Genomic DNA, 19,198 nt, shown 5'->3' on the forward strand with positions numbered 1-19,198 from the left:
AACAACATAAAAATCCTCAACGTATTTTTTGTAGTTTTATATCGTGTTTCTGTCATTGACAGCCTCCATTGTATGGGAAAATCAGTTTTTCCTTCGTGTTCTACGGAGGAAATTCAAACAAGAACACGTAGTAAAAAAAAAAAAAATTTCCATTGTGATCATTTTACAGAAATGTCGACTTTTGGTATGGCAAGATGACTTAAAATTATTTTTTCTAACATTTAATCTTTTTGCAAGGTAGTTCCTATTGAAATACAGACCGAGCACAAAAACAGATTTAACTCTATAGTACGGAGCCCCTTACTACGGAGCCCCTTACGTCACCTGTAGAAGAAAAATAATTAATCCGTGGGGACGGTTTTGCAATTCGTTCCCTCAGTTTATAAACCGTACCCACGAATTCTTAAACTGTTCCCTCGGTTTAATAAATCGTGCCCACGGATTAACAAACCGTACCCACGAATTTCCAATCCGTGCGCTCAGATTTTGTAAACCGTACCCTCGGATTTTGAATCCGTACCGACAAATTCATAATCCGTGCGCACGCTTTAGCAATCCGTTCCCACGGGTTTTAAACTGTACTCACGGATTTGTGGCCCCGATCAGTAGAAACAGTATAAGCTGTTTACGTCATAATACTTAAAATAGTAATTATTATTTTAATTTATGGGCTAAATAAATGAGTGCACAAATGTGTTTGTTCATTCTTAACATGCAGACTCATTTTGGTGATTTTATGATAATCTTTTTACTCAGAGTTAGATGCATGCTTCACTGTTAATGTAATTATTAAATATGAAATATATTAGGCTACATTACTTTTTACCTTCTCCTCTCCAAAACTCGTTTTTTTTTTTAATTCAGGTAATTTTATATTTTGAAAAATATTATATAAAACAAAGCCGTTTGAACAGCGCTCTTCACTTATTATTTTATTTTGGTACCATGACCGCACTTACAAAACAGGCTTCTTTTTATCGTTTATTTTACATTATAACCAATAGGTTAAAACACATGATGTTTTGGCAGCTAATCTATTGGTGATTAATATAAAATAAAGCTAAAAACTCTGTTTTGTCAGTGTTGCATGGTCTCATATAGCCTACTGAGAAATAAAGTTTAATAAATGCAAAACAATGCATCCAGCATATAAACAGGTGTCCTGGTTGAATTTGGGGGCGGGGCCACAAATCCGTGAGAGCAGTTTACAAACTGTGGGAACGGATTGCGAAAGCGTGCGCACGGATTATGAATTTGTGGGTACGGATTCAAAATCCGAGGGTACGGTTTACAAAATCTGAGCGCACGGTTTGTTAATCCGTGGGCACGAATTGTTAAACTGAGGGAACAGTTTAAGAATTCGTGAGAACGGTTTATAAACTGAGGGAACGAATTGCAAAACCGTCCCCACGGATTAATTATTTTTCTTCTACAGGTGACGTAAGGGGCTCCGTACATTTCTAACGTTTCTAACATGATTAACAAGTTGCTAACATGTTTCTAGCATGATTAGCACATTATTGACTGACAAGTTACTAGCATGATCAGCAAGCTACTAGCATGATTGTAGTTGCTAGTCTTGGCTAGATAGTTAAATAGATTAGAAATATTTGACAGAATGGAAGGTTGAATGGATTAGAAATAGTACATAAAGGGAAGCTTCATTGAGTCTCAAGGGATTCTGGGAGTTTAAATTTGAATTTTGTCAGTTGGAGTTTGAATAGTGTTGGCTCATTTGAACATTCCGTCAATTAAAGTCAATGGGATTTTTCCCAGTTTTAATAGTCATTTTTAGAAAAATCGTAAGTCTGATTAGTTAGAAAAGTTACAGCACACTAGAGATCAGTCTGAAGAACTGGGCTGAGTTTGGTGCTTCTAGCTTAAAAGCTCTAGGAGAAGTAGTGTTTAGAAATTTAGTGTTAGAAGAATAATAATAAAAAGCTTAAGTAGCAGATCAGTTGGCTTTCTCAACCCAACCTAATAACAACATAGTAAACGTTAAAACTGTGTGCACTACAAACCAGTGTGTTCATAATTTTAAAAAATACATTATAATGATATGGTAAGACACACCAATTTGCAATACGGAGCAGCAAAACCAAGCTGTTTTGTACAGCTAAAAATAGCTGGATGCGGATGAGACCAGAAGCCAGACCCATACAATTTACAATATGGCCGAAGCAGGAGCAGTAATACCACGCAGCACATGTGCAAATGCTAAACTAGCTGGGAACTCATTTCTGATAATACTCCGCCTGCTTCGGCCATATTACGGCAGCAAACTTCCTTGACTATTACGCCGGAATGGAAGTGTAGTTCCTAATCTTATCAGCCTAGAAACTCGCAGCTTTGCATTTCCACCGGTCTTAGTACACGATATAACTACAGAAGAGTCAAGTTTTAAATAGGACAAATATGGAAACTCGTTGGTCATTTTTGAACGCGATGCTATTGGTCTAATAGGATTCAATGATCTATGCTAAGCTATGCTAAAAGTGATATCGCCAGAACAGGAGAACGGCTGAATGGATTTCAAAACGGTAAACATTAACTTATTAACTCGGGGGGAGTTGGAGAATGAGCCTATTTCCAAAAAAAGTGGAGTGTTCCTTTAACAGTCCTTTAACATAACCAATCATTTATTAACTAAGGACTTAAGGAATGAAAATGAGGCAAACGGATGACAGTGCGTTAAATGGATTGTACTGTTTAACAACATACTGTTTTTAAAGTTGTAAAAATTAGACAATCTAGTACCTACAGTACATGCCGGTCTCTCACAGCCTTGTTTTCATATGCGTTAAATTCAACATGGCATCCAACTTGACTAACTTTTCATATAGAATACTTTTTAAATTATTCTGTAAAGCTTTACAATAAGGTTTCATTGGTTAACATTAATGTATTAACTAACATCAGTCTTTGTTAGTGTTATTTACAGTGTTAGGGGTAACGCATTACAAGTAACGCAAGTTACGTAATATTACTTTTTCCAAGTAACTAGTAAAGTAATGCATTACTATTTAATTGACAAGTTACTTTTTCAAATAAGTAACACCACTTACTTTTCCCCCCATTTATTGATTAAAAGCTCTCCTGTCATTAATTCATCTCACTTAAGAAACAGTATTACTCAAAATGAATAAAAACGCATTCTTCAACGATGAATAAAAACGCTAAATTCAACGCAAACCTGCAATAAATGTTAATACAAATATCCTTTATGCATTCAAACCCATTTTATTAACCGATGTCTTTGATGATCCAATTCATCCATACTAATAAGAAAAAAATTCTCAAGATAATCTAACATTTGTTTTCCTTATTTTTTGTTTTTTTTTGTTGTAGAGTTGACATTTTTTCTTCTGCAGTCTACTGTATAGACGTGAATTTACTTTTCTCTAAGCATGAGGCTTTTGGTGTAAAAAAGGTTTTAGATTTGCCAAAAATAGAACTTTTAATATTAAAAACAAACAAACAAGCAAGCCTTGCACAGATTTAAAAAGTACCACAAAAGTAACGCAACGTATTACTTTCCAAAAAAGGAAATAACGTAATTAGTTACTTTGAATTACTCAATATTGTAATGCATTACTTTTTAAGAGTAACTTTCTCCAACACTGGTTAAAAAAATAAATAAATTCATTGTTAGTTTACAGTGCATTAATGTTAACGAACAACTTGTGACTTTAATAATGCATTAGTAAATGCTAAAATTAACATGAAGATTAAATACTGCAGCCGTGGTTCATTCTTCAGTAGTTCACATAAACTAATGAACCTTATTATGTAAAGGTGTTACCAGTTAATTATTCTTATGCCTTCAGCTGAAAACAATTATGAGCCCAAATGAAAAAAAAAAAAAAGAGACACACCAAAATTCAGGTTTCACCACGTGTTTTAATTTCTGAAAAACAAGACAACACATGCCTGGAGTCAGGCAAAGGTCTTTCCCCTTCCATGCAGAAAGAAATCATGCTTGATTCAATCCAGCACAGCCAGCAGACTCAGTATCAGTGAAACACAGTGCTTATTGTGCTCAGACAATACTGCGATCTATGAACATCACATTACGTAAAAAAAACAAAAGGTACATTATGGCTCAAAACAGAGCAAAAGTTGACGGTATGCTTTTAGTTACATTGATTCTTTCAGGAATCATTACTGAGATCAGGTCAACCTTCTACAGGTCAAAGAGAATGACAGGATGTTTACGGAATGATTACGGAAAAATAAGCGACTTGGAAGTTTCAGACAGATGGATTTAATCGACTTCCTCCATGCGAGAAGCGTCATCGTCTCCTTCCAGAGGTGGAATGTCTTCGGGAACGGGTGCAGAGCTTGGCTCTTCCACAGGTACGTCTTCATCTTCATCAATACCTAAAGACAAAAATGAGAGTTAGTACTTCACCCAACCACATCAAGACTAAAACATGAAATAAAATCAAGTTAGCCAAACTTACCCAATCCCAGCTTGATCATTCTGTAGATGCGGTTTGAGTGTGTCTGAGGATCGTCCAATGAGAAGCCAGAGGACAGCAGTGCGGTTTCAAAGAGGAGGATGACCAGATCTTTAACAGCTTTGTCGTTTTTATCCGCATCAGCCTTCTGCCTCAGGGTCTCCATGATGGGATGATCAGGGTTGATCTCCAGGTGTTTCTTGGCCATCATGTAGCCCATAGTGGAGTTGTCCCTCAAGGCCTGGGCCTTCATGATCCTCTCCATGTTGGCCGTCCAGCCGTAGGTGCTGGTCACGATACAGCAGGGAGAAGAAACCAGCCTGTTTGATACGGTGACCTGGAGAAGAATCAGGACAGCATGAGGAACTGGAGATGAACTAGTAAGACTGATATTAGTAAGTCACCACTGTTAGTCACTCAACAAAAATGCATGTCGTTTGAAGAAGAAAAAAAAAAAGTTAGGAACACACAGTAAAACTCGAATCGGCATGTTTTCACACATTTGAGTCTGCAAGCGGAACACAATCACATTCATTACATAAACTCACCATCTGTGCAACTCTGACTAGGAATCCTGTTTATAACACAATTTGGAAGAATGACTAAAAAGTGTCGATTTGACAGGAAGATACACTAGGTTTTTACTTCTTGGCACAAGATTGGTTTTTACAAACAGCTGCATTACTCAAACACACCTTCTCTACTTTTTTGTCCAGGATCTCCTTCATGAGCTTGCAGAGGTTCTCAAACTTGGCCTTGTCTTCCTCCATCTTTTTCTTCTCGTCTTCATCCTCAGGCAGCTCCAGTCCCTCCTTGGTGACGGACACCAGAGACTTGCCGTCGAAGTCCTTCAGCTGCTGGACGCAGTACTCGTCGATGGGCTCGGTCATGTACAGGACCTCGAAACCTCTCTTGCACACGCGCTCCACAAAAGCGGAGTGGGCGACCTGGTCTTTGCTCTCGCCTGAGGAACAAAAACAGCATGGATGAGAAAACCTTCAGACTCTTACATTGTCATTTCAGTTTTATTTAGATCGATTATGCACCCCTACTAAAGCAGGTTGACTCTGATAATAGTCTTACCGGTGATGTAGTAAATGGACTTCTGGTTTTCCTTCATACGGCTGACGTATTCTGTGAGGGATGTCATCTCGTCACCAGACTGCGAGCTCTGATAACGCAACAGTTCTGACAGCTTCTTGCGGTTTTGGGAGTCCTCGTGGATGCCCAGCTGGAATTCACAAATCTTTGTTAATGCTGCTTTCAAACACCTCTTTATTGGAAGTAATAGAATCAATGTCTAGGATTCTTACTTTCAGATTCTTGGAGAAGGCGTCGTAAAACTTCTTGTAGTTTTCCTTGTCCTCTGCCAGCTCGGCAAACAGCTCCAGGCACTTCTTGACGATGTTCTTGCGGATGACCTTGAGAATCTTGCTCTGCTGCAACATCTCTCTGGAGATGTTGAGGGGCAGATCTTCAGAGTCCACAACACCACGGATGAAGTCTGGAGAGACAATGATCGGCTGTTAGTGAAACTGGACCATTTGAAACCTTCAACCATAATGATTCAAGATGTACAGCAGCGAAAACGGCATTTAACCGTCTTATTCATTCATCACGTCTTTCCAAATTCACAAGACTTTGGTTGAACTTTGAAACACAAGTTAAGACTTACTAAAACCAGACAGGTTTTGGTCCATTGAAAGTCCAGGTAACCAAAAAGGTCATAAAAACAAATCCACATAAATCGAGCCTCTTAATCAAAGTCTTCTGAAGAAATAGAATTGCTTTATATGATGAACAGATTGAGTTTAGGCTTTTTGGACTTTTGATTACCTGGACATTCAATGGCAAAACCTCAAGTTTGATTACCAATCTCATGTTTCAAAGATGAACCACAAAATCTTACGTGTTTGGAACAAGCAAAATGGTGAACTATACCTTTAAGGGCTGAGATACTTACTCAGATACTCTGGGATGAGCTCCTCACAACTGTCCATGATGAAGACCCTTCTGACGTACAGCTTAATGTTATTCTTCTTTTTCTTGTTCTCGAAGAGGTCGAAGGGGGCGCGGCGAGGGATGAAGAGAAGAGCGCGGAACTCCAGCTGACCCTCCACAGAGAAATGCTGCAGGACAACGCAGAAAATTAGTATTTCATCAATTCCCAAACCATTAAATCTTAATACCTTTTTGGAGATTCCAATGTTACCTTGACAGCCAGATGATCTTCCCAATCGTTGGTCAGGCTCTTGTAGAACTCTCCATACTCTTCGTTGGAGATGTCATCAGGGTTGCGGGTCCAGATGGGCTTGGTTTTGTTCAGCTCCTCCTGGTCGATGTACTTCTCCTTGATCTTCTTCTTTTTCTTCTTGTCCTTGTCTTTGGAGTCCTCTTCGTCGTCTGAGCCGACGTCTTCAATCTTGGGTTTGTCTTCGCCTTCCTCCTTTTCCTTTTCTTCTTTCTCAGGCTTCTCCTCTTCTGCCTCGTCGTCGCTGATTTCCTTGTCGCGTTCCTTCTCCACCTGCGTGGTGGAAAATGTTGACATTTTACAATCAGTCTTTGCGGCACTCAACTAGCAAAACAATTCAACTTCGTTAAATCCAACTTACGAAGAGAGTGATTGGGTATCCGATGAACTGGGAGTGTTTCTTAACCACTTCCTTCACTCTCTTTTCCTCAATGTACTCTGTCTGATCTTCCTTCAAGTGAAGAATGACTCTGGTTCCACGGCCAATGGGCTCACCTGGAAATCGACAGGCATGTTAACATCAACATCACCCTATATAGCACATATGTCATTCAAAGATGAGTTTGTAACGTACCATGGTCCACCTTGACTGTGAAAGAGCCACCAGCAGATGACTCCCAGGCATACTGCTCATCATCGTTGTGTTTGGTGATGACCGTAACTTTTTCGGCCACCAGGTAGGCGGAGTAGAAACCCACACCAAACTGCCCAATCATAGAGATATCTGCACCAGCCTGGGAAGATCAATAAGAAACATTAGAGACAATTTCATGGAGAAATGTTAATAAACATGCCAATATTGGCAAACACATCACCTGCAGAGCCTCCATGAAGGCCTTTGTCCCGGACTTGGCGATGGTACCCAAGTTGTTGATGAGATCGGCTTTGGTCATTCCGATACCGGTGTCAGTAAGGGTAAGAGTGCGTTCATGGATGTTGGGGATGATGTCGATCTTCAGCTCTTTGCCGCTGTCCAGTTTGGTGGGTTCGGTCAAGCTTTCATATCTGATTTTGTCAAGAGCCTGTTGAGTGAGAAAACATAGGTTGAGCACAGGAACTGTAAAGACTTCGCTATATATATATATATATATATATATATGATGCAAAAACAAAGTCCTTACATCAGAGGCATTGGAGATAAGCTCCCTGAGGAAAATCTCTTTGTTAGAGTAGAAGGTGTTGATAATAAGAGACATCAGCTGGGCGATCTCTGCCTGGAAGGCAAAGGTCTCGGCCTCCTCCTCTTGGCGCATTTCTTCAGGCATCTGAGAAAATAAATATTAATCTTTATTATATCTGTTCAAATGATTTAACACATACAAACTATATAGTTTAAAATAAATGTACATTATTATTTTGTTCATAAATGGACTAAAAAAAGCCCAAGTGAAAATGAAAGCACTCAGCAGTTGTAGTACAGTTATACAAGAAAAACCGGAGCACCAAAGGCCCGGATGCGGAAGAACATGGCGCAGAAAGACAATGAGCTCAACACGTGTTTTACTGCTGCAATCCTTGAAATTAACCCGATTTGGTCGTGTATTGCGGTTTTTTAATTAAACAAAATGGATACCATTTTCATTGCACTTTTTCAGTAACTTTAAACGCAAACACACGACCCAAATTGTAAAAGATATGATCGCTTTTAATACACTGACCACCTATTCGGGTTATCCGCGACCGTTAGCAGTGTGAATGTAAATCCACATCGATACGAATTACTTACAGGAAATCTATAAAAGACGCTTTAATAGATACACAAGCATCAGTTATGTAACGTTAGTATTGCAAACCACTGCACCTGCTCATCGACTCATTAAATAGCCATAAAAACAAACATTAAATTTTACATTATGATTACGATTGATTTTAAACGAAGGAAACAAGTCTTATAAAAGATGACCGCGTTTGTAAATTAGAGATAAGTGACTCTTAACCGGCATCCGCATCGTTACAATACCGGTCAAATGGCGAATGAAATAAATAATAAAATCTTAAATTAAACAACGTTTTTTTTAGTCTAAATCAATTGCTGAAATAAAACAAAATCATTTTATATGTTGATCGATGGTTTACCTTGGTTAGTTTCGTTGGGTTTTGATGTTTAATCGCCACAGAAACAGCTGATCTCCCCTACACTGATACTCAGGGAAGCAGAGAGGAGAGAACCCCGCGTGCGCGGCTCTTTTCTTTATACTCCGCCTTTGAATGTGCGGCTGTATCCCTCCGCGCTGACTCACTCTGAGGCACTTATGTTTCTACAACAAAGACGTACTACACAGTTTTGTTTGTGTACAGCGCATTTTTTCTTGGTTACAAATTAAGTTATTTATTAGCTACAACTAATATAGATAACTTATAAATAAATGAAATAATATTGCAATCCATTTCGCTAAGAAATGCTTGGGGAAAACGATAAAAACGAATTTCATAACTTAAAACACGCCTAGAGTTAATTGTTTGAGATTCGTATTGAATTGTCCTGCAAGAAAGAACACGATATTACTTCATTGTTATTGAAATGCCGTTTTTATTAATTACGTTTTGCAGTAAACCCCTTAAAATTTCATGGAAATACATCATAAGCATGCTTATGTGACTCTTTGTAACTATATCACAATTTGTGAGATTTAATACAAGCTGGATTGTTAGACAGAGAGCACCGAGCCGTTATAAATTCAGGTAATGTTTGGAAAGATGCGCTCATATATGTACTTCACAAATAGGAAACTTTTAATACACATTTCACGTTGTGAAAAATAATGTTTGGCATTAAATCATGAAATAGTCAAATAGATAGGGGATGTAGTGAAAGAAATGCACATAACAATGCGTAATCGACCGCACTATGTTTTGCATCGGAAGAATATCAGGCGTTAGGACTAGCGGTGCTTTGTCTCTTTCCAGCACTTTCCATGAAAATCCCGCCTTCGCTGACGTCACCTGTCACTCAAAGGCAGCGTGGAAGGGCGAATCTGAAGAAAGTTCTGGTTAAATGTCACACCAAAATCAAAACAGCAAGAAATCATTTGCTATATACCTGTAATATATATATATATATATATATATATATATATATATATATATATATATATATATATATAAAAATATAAATAAATATAGAAATATTTTTTTTTTTGTTGACCGTTTTGTGAGATTCATCCAGAGATTAATTTATTTGAATATTGTCTTAGTGTTGTTCATATATACAAATATAAAAGTTTGGAAGTTAATTAAAAATTCTGCTGTGGGACATTTATGAGTTCATGTTATATTTGGAATCAACAGGAAATATGGTTAGTTACAATACGCAACTGAAAACAACAATAGAAAAACTATTTATAGCCAAAGTACTACAATTACAATTAAAACGAAAGGAACTAAATGCTTATATCATACTATATTGTTCTCTATTATTTTATTTTTTTAACTGCGATAAATGTGCAAATGTTTTGCAGACTTTTATGAAGCACATGCAGAATGTAATTCCATATAATAAAAACTAATGGTGAAATTAAATAATTTGACGAAAACGATAGTCGTATTATATCCCACACCAAGAAATTCTAAGACCTAATTTAATGTATATTTGCATTTAATTTGGTATCTGTTTATTTTATTTCGCTTTTTTTTTTAAAACCGGAGGTCTTTTAACTTGCCCGTTACTTTCCCACAATTCCATTTGACCGGAAACGGAAGGTTCGATTGCTCGTTGCTTTTACTACGGATCCGGTGAACTTTCCGTGCGAGAAACGAGTTGATATCGATTTGGTTTGAGTGAGTATTATTTATTAAAATATTAGCTATATTTTTGAGTTCACTTTTTCATCGTCTCTTACAAGACTTTGATAAAACGCGTTAATCCGTTGGGAGAGGTCAGAGTAAAGGCTTTTTGTGAACGTTAGCTCGCGGCTAGCATTTACCCGGTCTGACTGAAATGATTCCCGCTGCTATTTTCTGACCAACCGGTCTGATTTTTGGGTTTAAAATTAGTATATTTTACACAAGCAATACAATTTCCGCGCTTAAGCGTCTTAGCTATTATATACTTGTTTATTTGGTTAGCTAACGTCAGTGGTTTGTCACATTGCGAGATATTACAACAACGTGAAATCGGCCTGTAAATAGTTTTAAGATCTTTGCCATGATTTCAACACTTTCAGTTAGTCTCAGATTAATTTCAGTCATTTAAACTCAGTTCAGCTTGTTTTTTCAATGCTTACACCATTTCAGGTTGATTTCGGTACTTTCAGTTTGGTCTTTCAGCTTATTGTTGCTCATTTGGATGACAATGTATTCATATGGAGGTAATTTCATGTATTTTACAATAATTTAAGCTTAATTTCAAAACTTTAAACTGATTTCATGTTCATTTTGGAACCTTAAGATGGTTTCAGGTCGGATTCTGAGCTACTGATTTCACCTCAGTCATCCTGAAATCAGCTGAATGCTGTCAGTATTTTCTGATTTGGTGTGTATGCGTTTATTTATTTGTGGTGATTATGTGTTGTAAATGCATTTAACATCCATTTTGACAGCCTTAAACAAATGCTCAAGTTAGGGCACCATAGAGGCTTGCTTAAAACTAACTTAAAGGAGTAGTTCACTTTCAGAACAAAAATGTACAGATAATGTACTCACCCCTATGTCTTTCTTTCTTCAGTCGTAAGGAAATTGTTTTTTTGAGCAGAACATTTCAGGATTTCTCTCCATATAATGGACTTCTATGGTGCCCCCGAGTTTGAACTTCCAAAATGCAGCTTCAAAGGGCTCTAAACGATCACAGCCAAGGAAAGAAGGGTCTTATTTAGCAAAACAATCGGTTATTTTCTAATAAAAATTACAATTTATATACTTTTTAACCTCAAATGCTTGTCTTGTCTAGCTCTGTGTGTACTCTGTTTAGAGATTAAAACGTGTATAAATTGTAAATTGTAAAATAATCGATCGTTTCGCTAGAAAAGACCCTTCTTCCTCGGCTGGGATCATTTAGTGCCCTTTGAAGCTGCATTTAAACTGTATTTTGGAAGTTCAAACTCGGGGGCACCATAGAAGTCCATTATATGGAGAGAAATCCTGAAATGTTTTCCTCAAAAAACAATTTTTTTTTTTATGACTGAAGAAAGAAAGACATGAAAATCTTGGATGACAAGGGGATGAGTACATTATCTGTGAATTTTTGTTCTCAAAGTGAGCTACTCCTTTAAGAGAAGATCTTAATCTTCTAAACATTATAAGCTCCTGTCATTCACAGTTGTTAATGATGTGTTTGTGTTCTGTTTAAGGTGGGTGTTCTGCCCAAGATGTCTTTCCCTCCTCATCTCAACCGGCCACAAATAGGCATCCCAGCGATGCCGCCAGGACTCCCTCCACCACAGTTTGCTGGGTTTCCACCGTCAATGCCTCCCGGTAATCAAGAAAAGCTAGATTACAAGACCTTGTTTTGAAGTATTGGTGTTCCTGTAGCTCAACTTTTAGATCGTAGAGTAAGCAAAGTCATGAGTTTAGTTCACAGAGAACACATAATGGCAAAATGTAAACCTTTAAAGGAAAGTGTCCGCAAAATGCATACGTGTTCATTACAATGGCGGTGTTAACTGGAGTCCAGAGCATTCAGTGAGCAGTGTTCTGTGTTGCTTGCTTTGAGTATTCAAAGTTTGAATAACGAAAAAAAGAGTTAAGTTAATTAAGAACAAATAGGTTTGTTTTAAATGTTGAGCCCTATTTGCATTGATGTAACATTTCAGGCTTGGTTATGAACTGTTTAAATGTTTTGGAGAGATGGCATTAGTTCTATTTTGAATTGCTGAATAAACCGTTTGTGTTAAATTGGTCAAAATATGAAGTTTAATCCACCTGATTTGGTTAAATACTTTCTGATTATGTTTTTTCCTCCCCTCTAGGAACCCCAATGATTCCTGTCCACATGGGTATAATGACTCCAGCCCCTGCGGTAAAGTTATTTAAGCTTTGGGCTTTGTTACTTTTGATATGAAAAGGTCTCAGCTTTTGAATTCTCTCGAAGAATAAATACCGTTTGGAAGCACTTTTGTGGTTGCAATTATATCATAAAACTGATATAGTTTTAATATAGTATTAATTTATGTATAAAACATTTGTTTTTGTGTTGAATTTTGAATATTGAATGAATTGTTATTAAATCAAGAACTTGTGATTCAAAATCTATTCAATAGTCCTTTCTGAAGTGTCCATCTATTTATGTATTTGCTTATTGCATTGCTGTCAAGAACATTCAAATGTTTAATGTAGAACTAAGTAATAATCTAGTTAAGATATGTTTTTCGTTAAGTGAATGCAAGGAAGAGCGACATTTGACTATTTATATGCAATTATGCATAGTAAAAACTTTATTTTTTTGCATATGTTTGTACAAAAATATTTTAATGTGCTAAATATACCATAGAGATGCTTCCTGTTGAATCAGAGTTTCATCTCATTTTTATATCAGTCACAATCAAATTCTTTGTCACATTTTGTCTACATATTAATTGTGATGTGATGTGATTGATCAGGTTCTCGTGCCCACGGCGATGTCTGTGGTTAGTAAAGTTGCTGTTCCCAGGAAGGAAAGTGCTGCTCTGGCAAAAGACAATGACAGCAGCGGTCCCACAACCACCGTGTTTGTGGGCAACATCTCTGAGAAAGCATCTGACATGCTCATCAGACAGCTGCTAGCCGTGAGTATAACATCATGTCTTTGCATCAATCAATAGTTTGAGTTTTACTCTAAAGTGGAAAAGCTCTTGGAAACATTTCATGTTTAGTGTTAGTTGGATTGATATGAATAATAACCACTTGTTTTTCAGAAATGTGGTTTGGTATTAAGCTGGAAACGAGTTCAAGGCGCCTCAGGGAAACTCCAAGGTAAATATATTTTTTTAAACACCTAACCTCATTTCTCTTGTGCCCAGTTTGTTTTGCTTAAAATCAACATTGCTGTAAGGCTTAGTTGTGAATATCAGAATGAAACGCATACATGCTTCACCAGTTTCAAGCATGGTATTTACACCAAGGTTATTTTCGTATACGAAAACTATTGATCAGAAAACATTCTCGTAAACTGAAATAAAATAAAAACATCAAAATAAATGAAAAACTAAAGCGAAATGAAACTAACAACTTTTATTGAAAAACTAACAAAAAAAAAAAATCACTAATCATTTTTTGTAATCATTACGTTATAAACAATAACGCAAATATAAACATTGATGTATATGGTAGAGATCAATATAGAGCATGTCATCTTTTGAAAGTAATTGGCTCTTTAAATAACATTTGTCACTGAATAGAGAGATTCATTCAAAAACGATGATTCATCCAATAATGTTTTTTGAGTAATTTATTCATTCAAACCACTTTTTCATAAATTTAATATAAAAAAGGTGTATGTGTATTAAATATATTACAATGTTTAATAACTCATTCAAATGAATGAAATCTAAATAGACTGCATCACTTGATATTTTGTCTCACATTATTTAGCTTAGTTTAGAATTGAGGGAAAATTGTGAACTCTATTTGATCTCTAAAAAACTAAACTTTATAAAAAGTAAATAGAACTGTGTTCACAAAATAAAAATGAAACTAAAACTAACAATTGTTAATGTATATTTTTGCTCTGAGCTGTCCAAAGACACTGATTTCATGAGCTGCTTGCATGTAAATGAACACACATAACTGAGCTTCACTATGAAATCAGCAGTGTTTTATTTGCACAATAAATCATCACAATAAAAGCTTGATGGTCAACTGTTTGAATATGAAATTAAAACTGAAATATTACCAGTGTTTCCCCGAAGTTTACAGCTTTGATGGGGTGGAGTGCCAGGTGCCGGTAGACAACTGTACTTTTTTCTGCACTTTACTTTCTGTATAACAACAAAAACATTTATTTCAGTGAAAAAATAAGTCAAACTCTTTTGAACAATAGAGCCCTACAATCTTTTTCTTTTTTTTTTTTCAGAATTTTCTAATAAACAAATGAAGGCATTAAACATTTATTTATTTTTAATCAAATAAAAATGAAACACTTTAATTTTATATTAAAGTTTAAATAATAATTGTAGTATTTTCTACAATTACAATTGGTTTCTACAATGCGCAATATATTTATTTATTATTATTATTTTTTAAATAGTACAGACTTTGTCGCATTCCCTTTAAATGTGAATATGTGAGATATATATATATGTCTATATAAGATATATGGGTTTTTTTTTGTTTTCAGCGTTTGGTTTCTGTGAGTACAAAGAGCCTGAATCTACTCTACGAGCTCTTCGGCTGCTACATGAGCTCCAGGTTGGAGAAAAGAAACTTCTGGTCAAAGTCGATGCCAAAACCAAAGCACAACTAGATGAGTGGAAAGCAAAGAAGAAGAGCACCAGTGAAAATGGAGTAAGTGTAACAGTTTGATACTAAAATATAAATGTGAGGTTTACTTAATTTAAAGTAATGTTTGCATCTTCAGTGGTATTTTTTTAGGATAGGAAATATTTCAGTACCTCATGATTCGAATAATATCTATTCATGATTTAATTTTGGTTTTTAATCAAGATTCATGATTTTTCAGCCTTTTTTGTGCACACTGGACATCAAATGCATCAGTATTTTGGTACAAAAACACACTGGTCTATAGTATGGGTTAACTTCCTAATAAATAAAAAATATTTTACACTTCCTATTAGGGATGTGCCTGAATCCGAATACCCTGTTCAGAAAGGAAACGACATGTACTACAGAACCCCTAAAAGAAATAAATACGAGATGGGAGAAAAAAACTGCCAATTATATTGTTGGGTAATTATACTGTATACTAATTTGTGGGCATCAGGGAGCCGCTATTAATATGTGGGGCTTTTAAATCACTTTTAAATGCGTATTTGCTTTTTACTTTCGAGATTCGTGGCAATAGTTCATTCACCATCTTCCTATCAGTCATCTCTCCTTACTCTGCTTATCTGGTAAGTGAAATATTATATACTCTAATGGAGGGTTGTCACAATACCATAAAAATTACTTAAGATACTATACCAGCTGAAGTATCACGATTCCAAGTAGTATCATGATACCATGCAGTATTCTGTTAATGTGAAATTCAATTCTACAAAATAAATCAATTTCATAAATAAAAACAGACAAGATTTTTTGCTGAATACTTCATTAATGTAAATGAATGAACAAAACTCATCTTAGCACTGCACAGAAGCTGCATGAAGTGACATTTAGATGTGGTATTTATAGATTTAGACTGTATTTATAATTGCATAAATAATGTTATGAGATTGTTTTAAATACAAAATTTTGAGTATAGAAATATGTTTATGCAGGTGGCAGGAGTCATTCAAATGATTCTTTCAAAACGGCTGAATCCTTCAGGAGCCAATCAAAAAAACAGTTTTTATGAATGGCTTAGTGTATCAGTGATTCGACCAAGCCAACACGGATTCGAACACAGAAACGAAACAAGAACGGCACTCTTAACTCTTGCTCATGTCATATTGCTGAACTGTCAGGAGCAGCTTGTATATTTAAACATTTATTTATAATGTGTTTTTCCAAACACTTGCCCTCGCTGAAAATGGGGCAGGATGTTGTTTGGATTTGTTTTTTTCTCCATTGCTGTTGCCTATTCCAACAACATCATGTGAACTAATTTGTGAATCGACACAAACCGCTAGAATACTGAATTGCAATTCATATGTGAATTTTTTTTTCACCCACCCCTAGTGTTTTTAACTACTGATTTTACGACGGTCTCAGATGCGTTTTACCACAAAAATGCTGAGTTTTGATCTGTGTGTGTGGCAGAATGGCAAGGCAGAGGATGGTGCTGAAGAGGAAGAGGAGGTTCTGGATGAAGAAACTAAGAAGCGGGACCAAATTGTCAAAGGTGCTATTGACGGCTTGATCCGGGAGTATTCAAACGAGCTCAACGCTCCATCACAGGACGATGAGTCGAGTCGCCGCAAAAAGAAGAGAGAAAAGAAGGACGAGGTTGGTATTATTATATTAAAATTTAATATTATTTAATATTACTTCTTAACATGCTCTCCATTTGTTTAGGATGACATCAGCGCCATGGAAATGGAAGATGACAAAAGAGATCTGATTTCCAGGGAGATCAACAAATTCCGCGATACCCATAAGGTACAATACTTGCTAATTTACACCATATCACAGGTAGAGCGCAACAGCCTTTTACACCTAGTTTAGTTTGACAACATACCAGCATGAGTAGATGCAATTTAGCACAGGAAAACTTGTTACATTTAAGAAGTAAATATGATTATATAGTGAAGTAGTTTAAGACTAGGCCTCATTAGGTCCAGAGCGTTTGTGTAAATTGTAGCGTGGCCTCCATGTTAAGGGTGGGAAATGTAGTCACACATACAATGCATGGACGTTCTGTGCACTTCCCTAAAAGCTAATCTATTCATTAAACCCCACCATTATGATAGAGATCATATGGTGACTAAACCAAGATGAATCTCTCAGCTTTGGAAAAAGTTGCAAGGATAGGATGTAAGTATGAGCTTTCCATTTTTCTCTACTTGTACTGGGCGCCCCCTTCTGGAGGACTTGCACAGGGGCAACTGCACCGACTCGCTCTGAAATTAGGATGGTTTTAATATCGTAATGCATATAGGGGAGGGTTTATACAAGGCATTAACTGTGAAACCATTGATTTTCTGGTTCTTTGAGGCAAGGGCGGCCAGTGAACCTGTGTGGGTCTGCTAGTAAAAGTGATGTTGGTGCTATAATAAATACTGCTGACTTGAATAACAGTGAATTGGCCCATTCGGCTCTTGTAAAAGTAGGGGGCGCCCCTCCACAGCACACGGACTTTCTGAAGATTTTACAGGTATGAATTCGCTTTGTGATTAAGTCTGCCAACACCTCTCTTCATTCCTGCTTGCTTGCACTCTTTCTTTTCATTCTTTTTAGTGTTTCTTTGTGTGTGTGCTCACTGAATGTCATCTTTTTATAGTATTACATTTTAACATTTGTATGGCTGGAATTACACAATTACTACAAAGCCTATGTAATTCATAAAGTCAGTCTCACAACTCTGATAACTCGTTTTAAACATGTCACGTCACAAATGATTTCTCAAATCATGAAGCTTGAGGAGAGATTACTTTTCTGGGTGATTACAATTACATTTATGCAAAAAGTCCCATGTAGAGAGACCAAAATAGACTTGTCATGAGCTGTTTTAACTTAGACCAGTTAGTGAACACCCACATCAGTACGGCAAGTCCATAGCAACATCATTTTTTTAAAATAATAATTTAAATTATTTTACACAATTTTAAAGATATTATATATAATATATATTTAAAAATATTTTATAATATATATATTTTTATTATATATGCCAAAGTATTCAGATGTAGTTGGTCAAAAACATAAGTTCTGTTATTTTAGTCTAATTTATATTCTATTATAGGATGTATTAATAATTTGCATGAGAAATTTTATTTTTTAATTTTAGTTTAAGCTTCAGAAATATTGTCATTTGTATTAGTTATTTGTTGTTTCTTATTTTTGTTTTTAATTGTAGGAATTTAATAACTTCAACTTTATCACATTTATGCCAAGGCAACTTTTTCATTTTTTTTTTTCCATTTTTCATCAAGATCTTCATCTCCTATGTGTTTATTTTATTTTATTTTATTTCAGCTTTATTTCAATTACTTAAACCATTAGTAACCACCCACATCACCCTAGCAAGTGCATATACATTTTTTTTTTTTTTTACAATATTTAAAAATGTTATATGCCAAAATTTTCAGAGGTCCTTGGTCTACAAGTGCTATTTTAGTATTATTTATGTTCCATTGTAGTATTTATTAATAATTTAATAATTTAAAATTGTTTTTTTGTTTGTTTACATTTTAGTTTAAGCTTTAGAAAAATTATTTTTTATTAGTTTTTTGTTTTATGTTATATTTTATTAGTTATTTATCTTTGATTTATTTTTGTTTTTAATTTTTGGGAATTATATATCTTCAACTTAATTTATCACAGTAAGTTGCCAAGGCAAAAAATGTTAAACTTTTTTGAATTTTAAGTTTATAATTTCCTATGTGTATTTTATTTTAGCTTTTTTTTTCCGATTACTAGGACTAATAGTAAGCACCTACATCACCCTAGCAAGTGCTTATCAATGTTTAAAATCTATCTTACGGTCTTATTTTAAAATACAGTCTTACACCATTTACAAAATATACATGCCAAATTATTGAGATTATTTTAATTTTAGTATTAGTAATTTGCTAAATGTGTGCTTTCTCATTTGTAATACTTAAATTTTTACTTTAGCTCATTTTCAATTAGTTTCCAAAAAACATTCCTTTTTTGTTCATTTACTATCTTTGAATCCACACAGCATTACTTTTAAATGTGCAATAGTTAATACTAGAATAAAAACTTACTGTAAAATGTTGATCATTTTACTGATCTA

The 19,198-nt window shown here is 35.5% G+C and overlaps 1 protein-coding gene across 1 annotated transcript; it reads right to left on the bottom strand.

The window, feature by feature from the left end:
* Positions 1-3,880: 3,880 nt before the first annotated feature.
* On the bottom strand, positions 3,881-8,913 carry hsp90ab1 (heat shock protein 90, alpha (cytosolic), class B member 1). The gene is made up of 12 exons (XM_073826439.1): positions 8,788-8,913; positions 7,833-7,976; positions 7,527-7,733; positions 7,286-7,445; positions 7,073-7,206; positions 6,673-6,984; positions 6,424-6,589; positions 5,774-5,964; positions 5,544-5,691; positions 5,156-5,424; positions 4,464-4,797; positions 3,881-4,380 (listed from the first exon to the last, which is right to left on the bottom strand). Exons 2-12 carry the CDS (start codon positions 7,974-7,976, stop codon positions 4,265-4,267), a joined length of 2,181 nt encoding a protein of 726 aa, XP_073682540.1. The 5' UTR covers positions 8,788-8,913; the 3' UTR covers positions 3,881-4,264.
* Between the last annotated feature and the right edge of the window lie 10,285 nt (positions 8,914-19,198).

Source organism: Garra rufa, chromosome 21, assembly GCF_049309525.1.
Source record: "Garra rufa chromosome 21, GarRuf1.0, whole genome shotgun sequence".
In the NCBI taxonomy this organism is placed as follows: domain Eukaryota; kingdom Metazoa; phylum Chordata; class Actinopteri; order Cypriniformes; family Cyprinidae; genus Garra; species Garra rufa.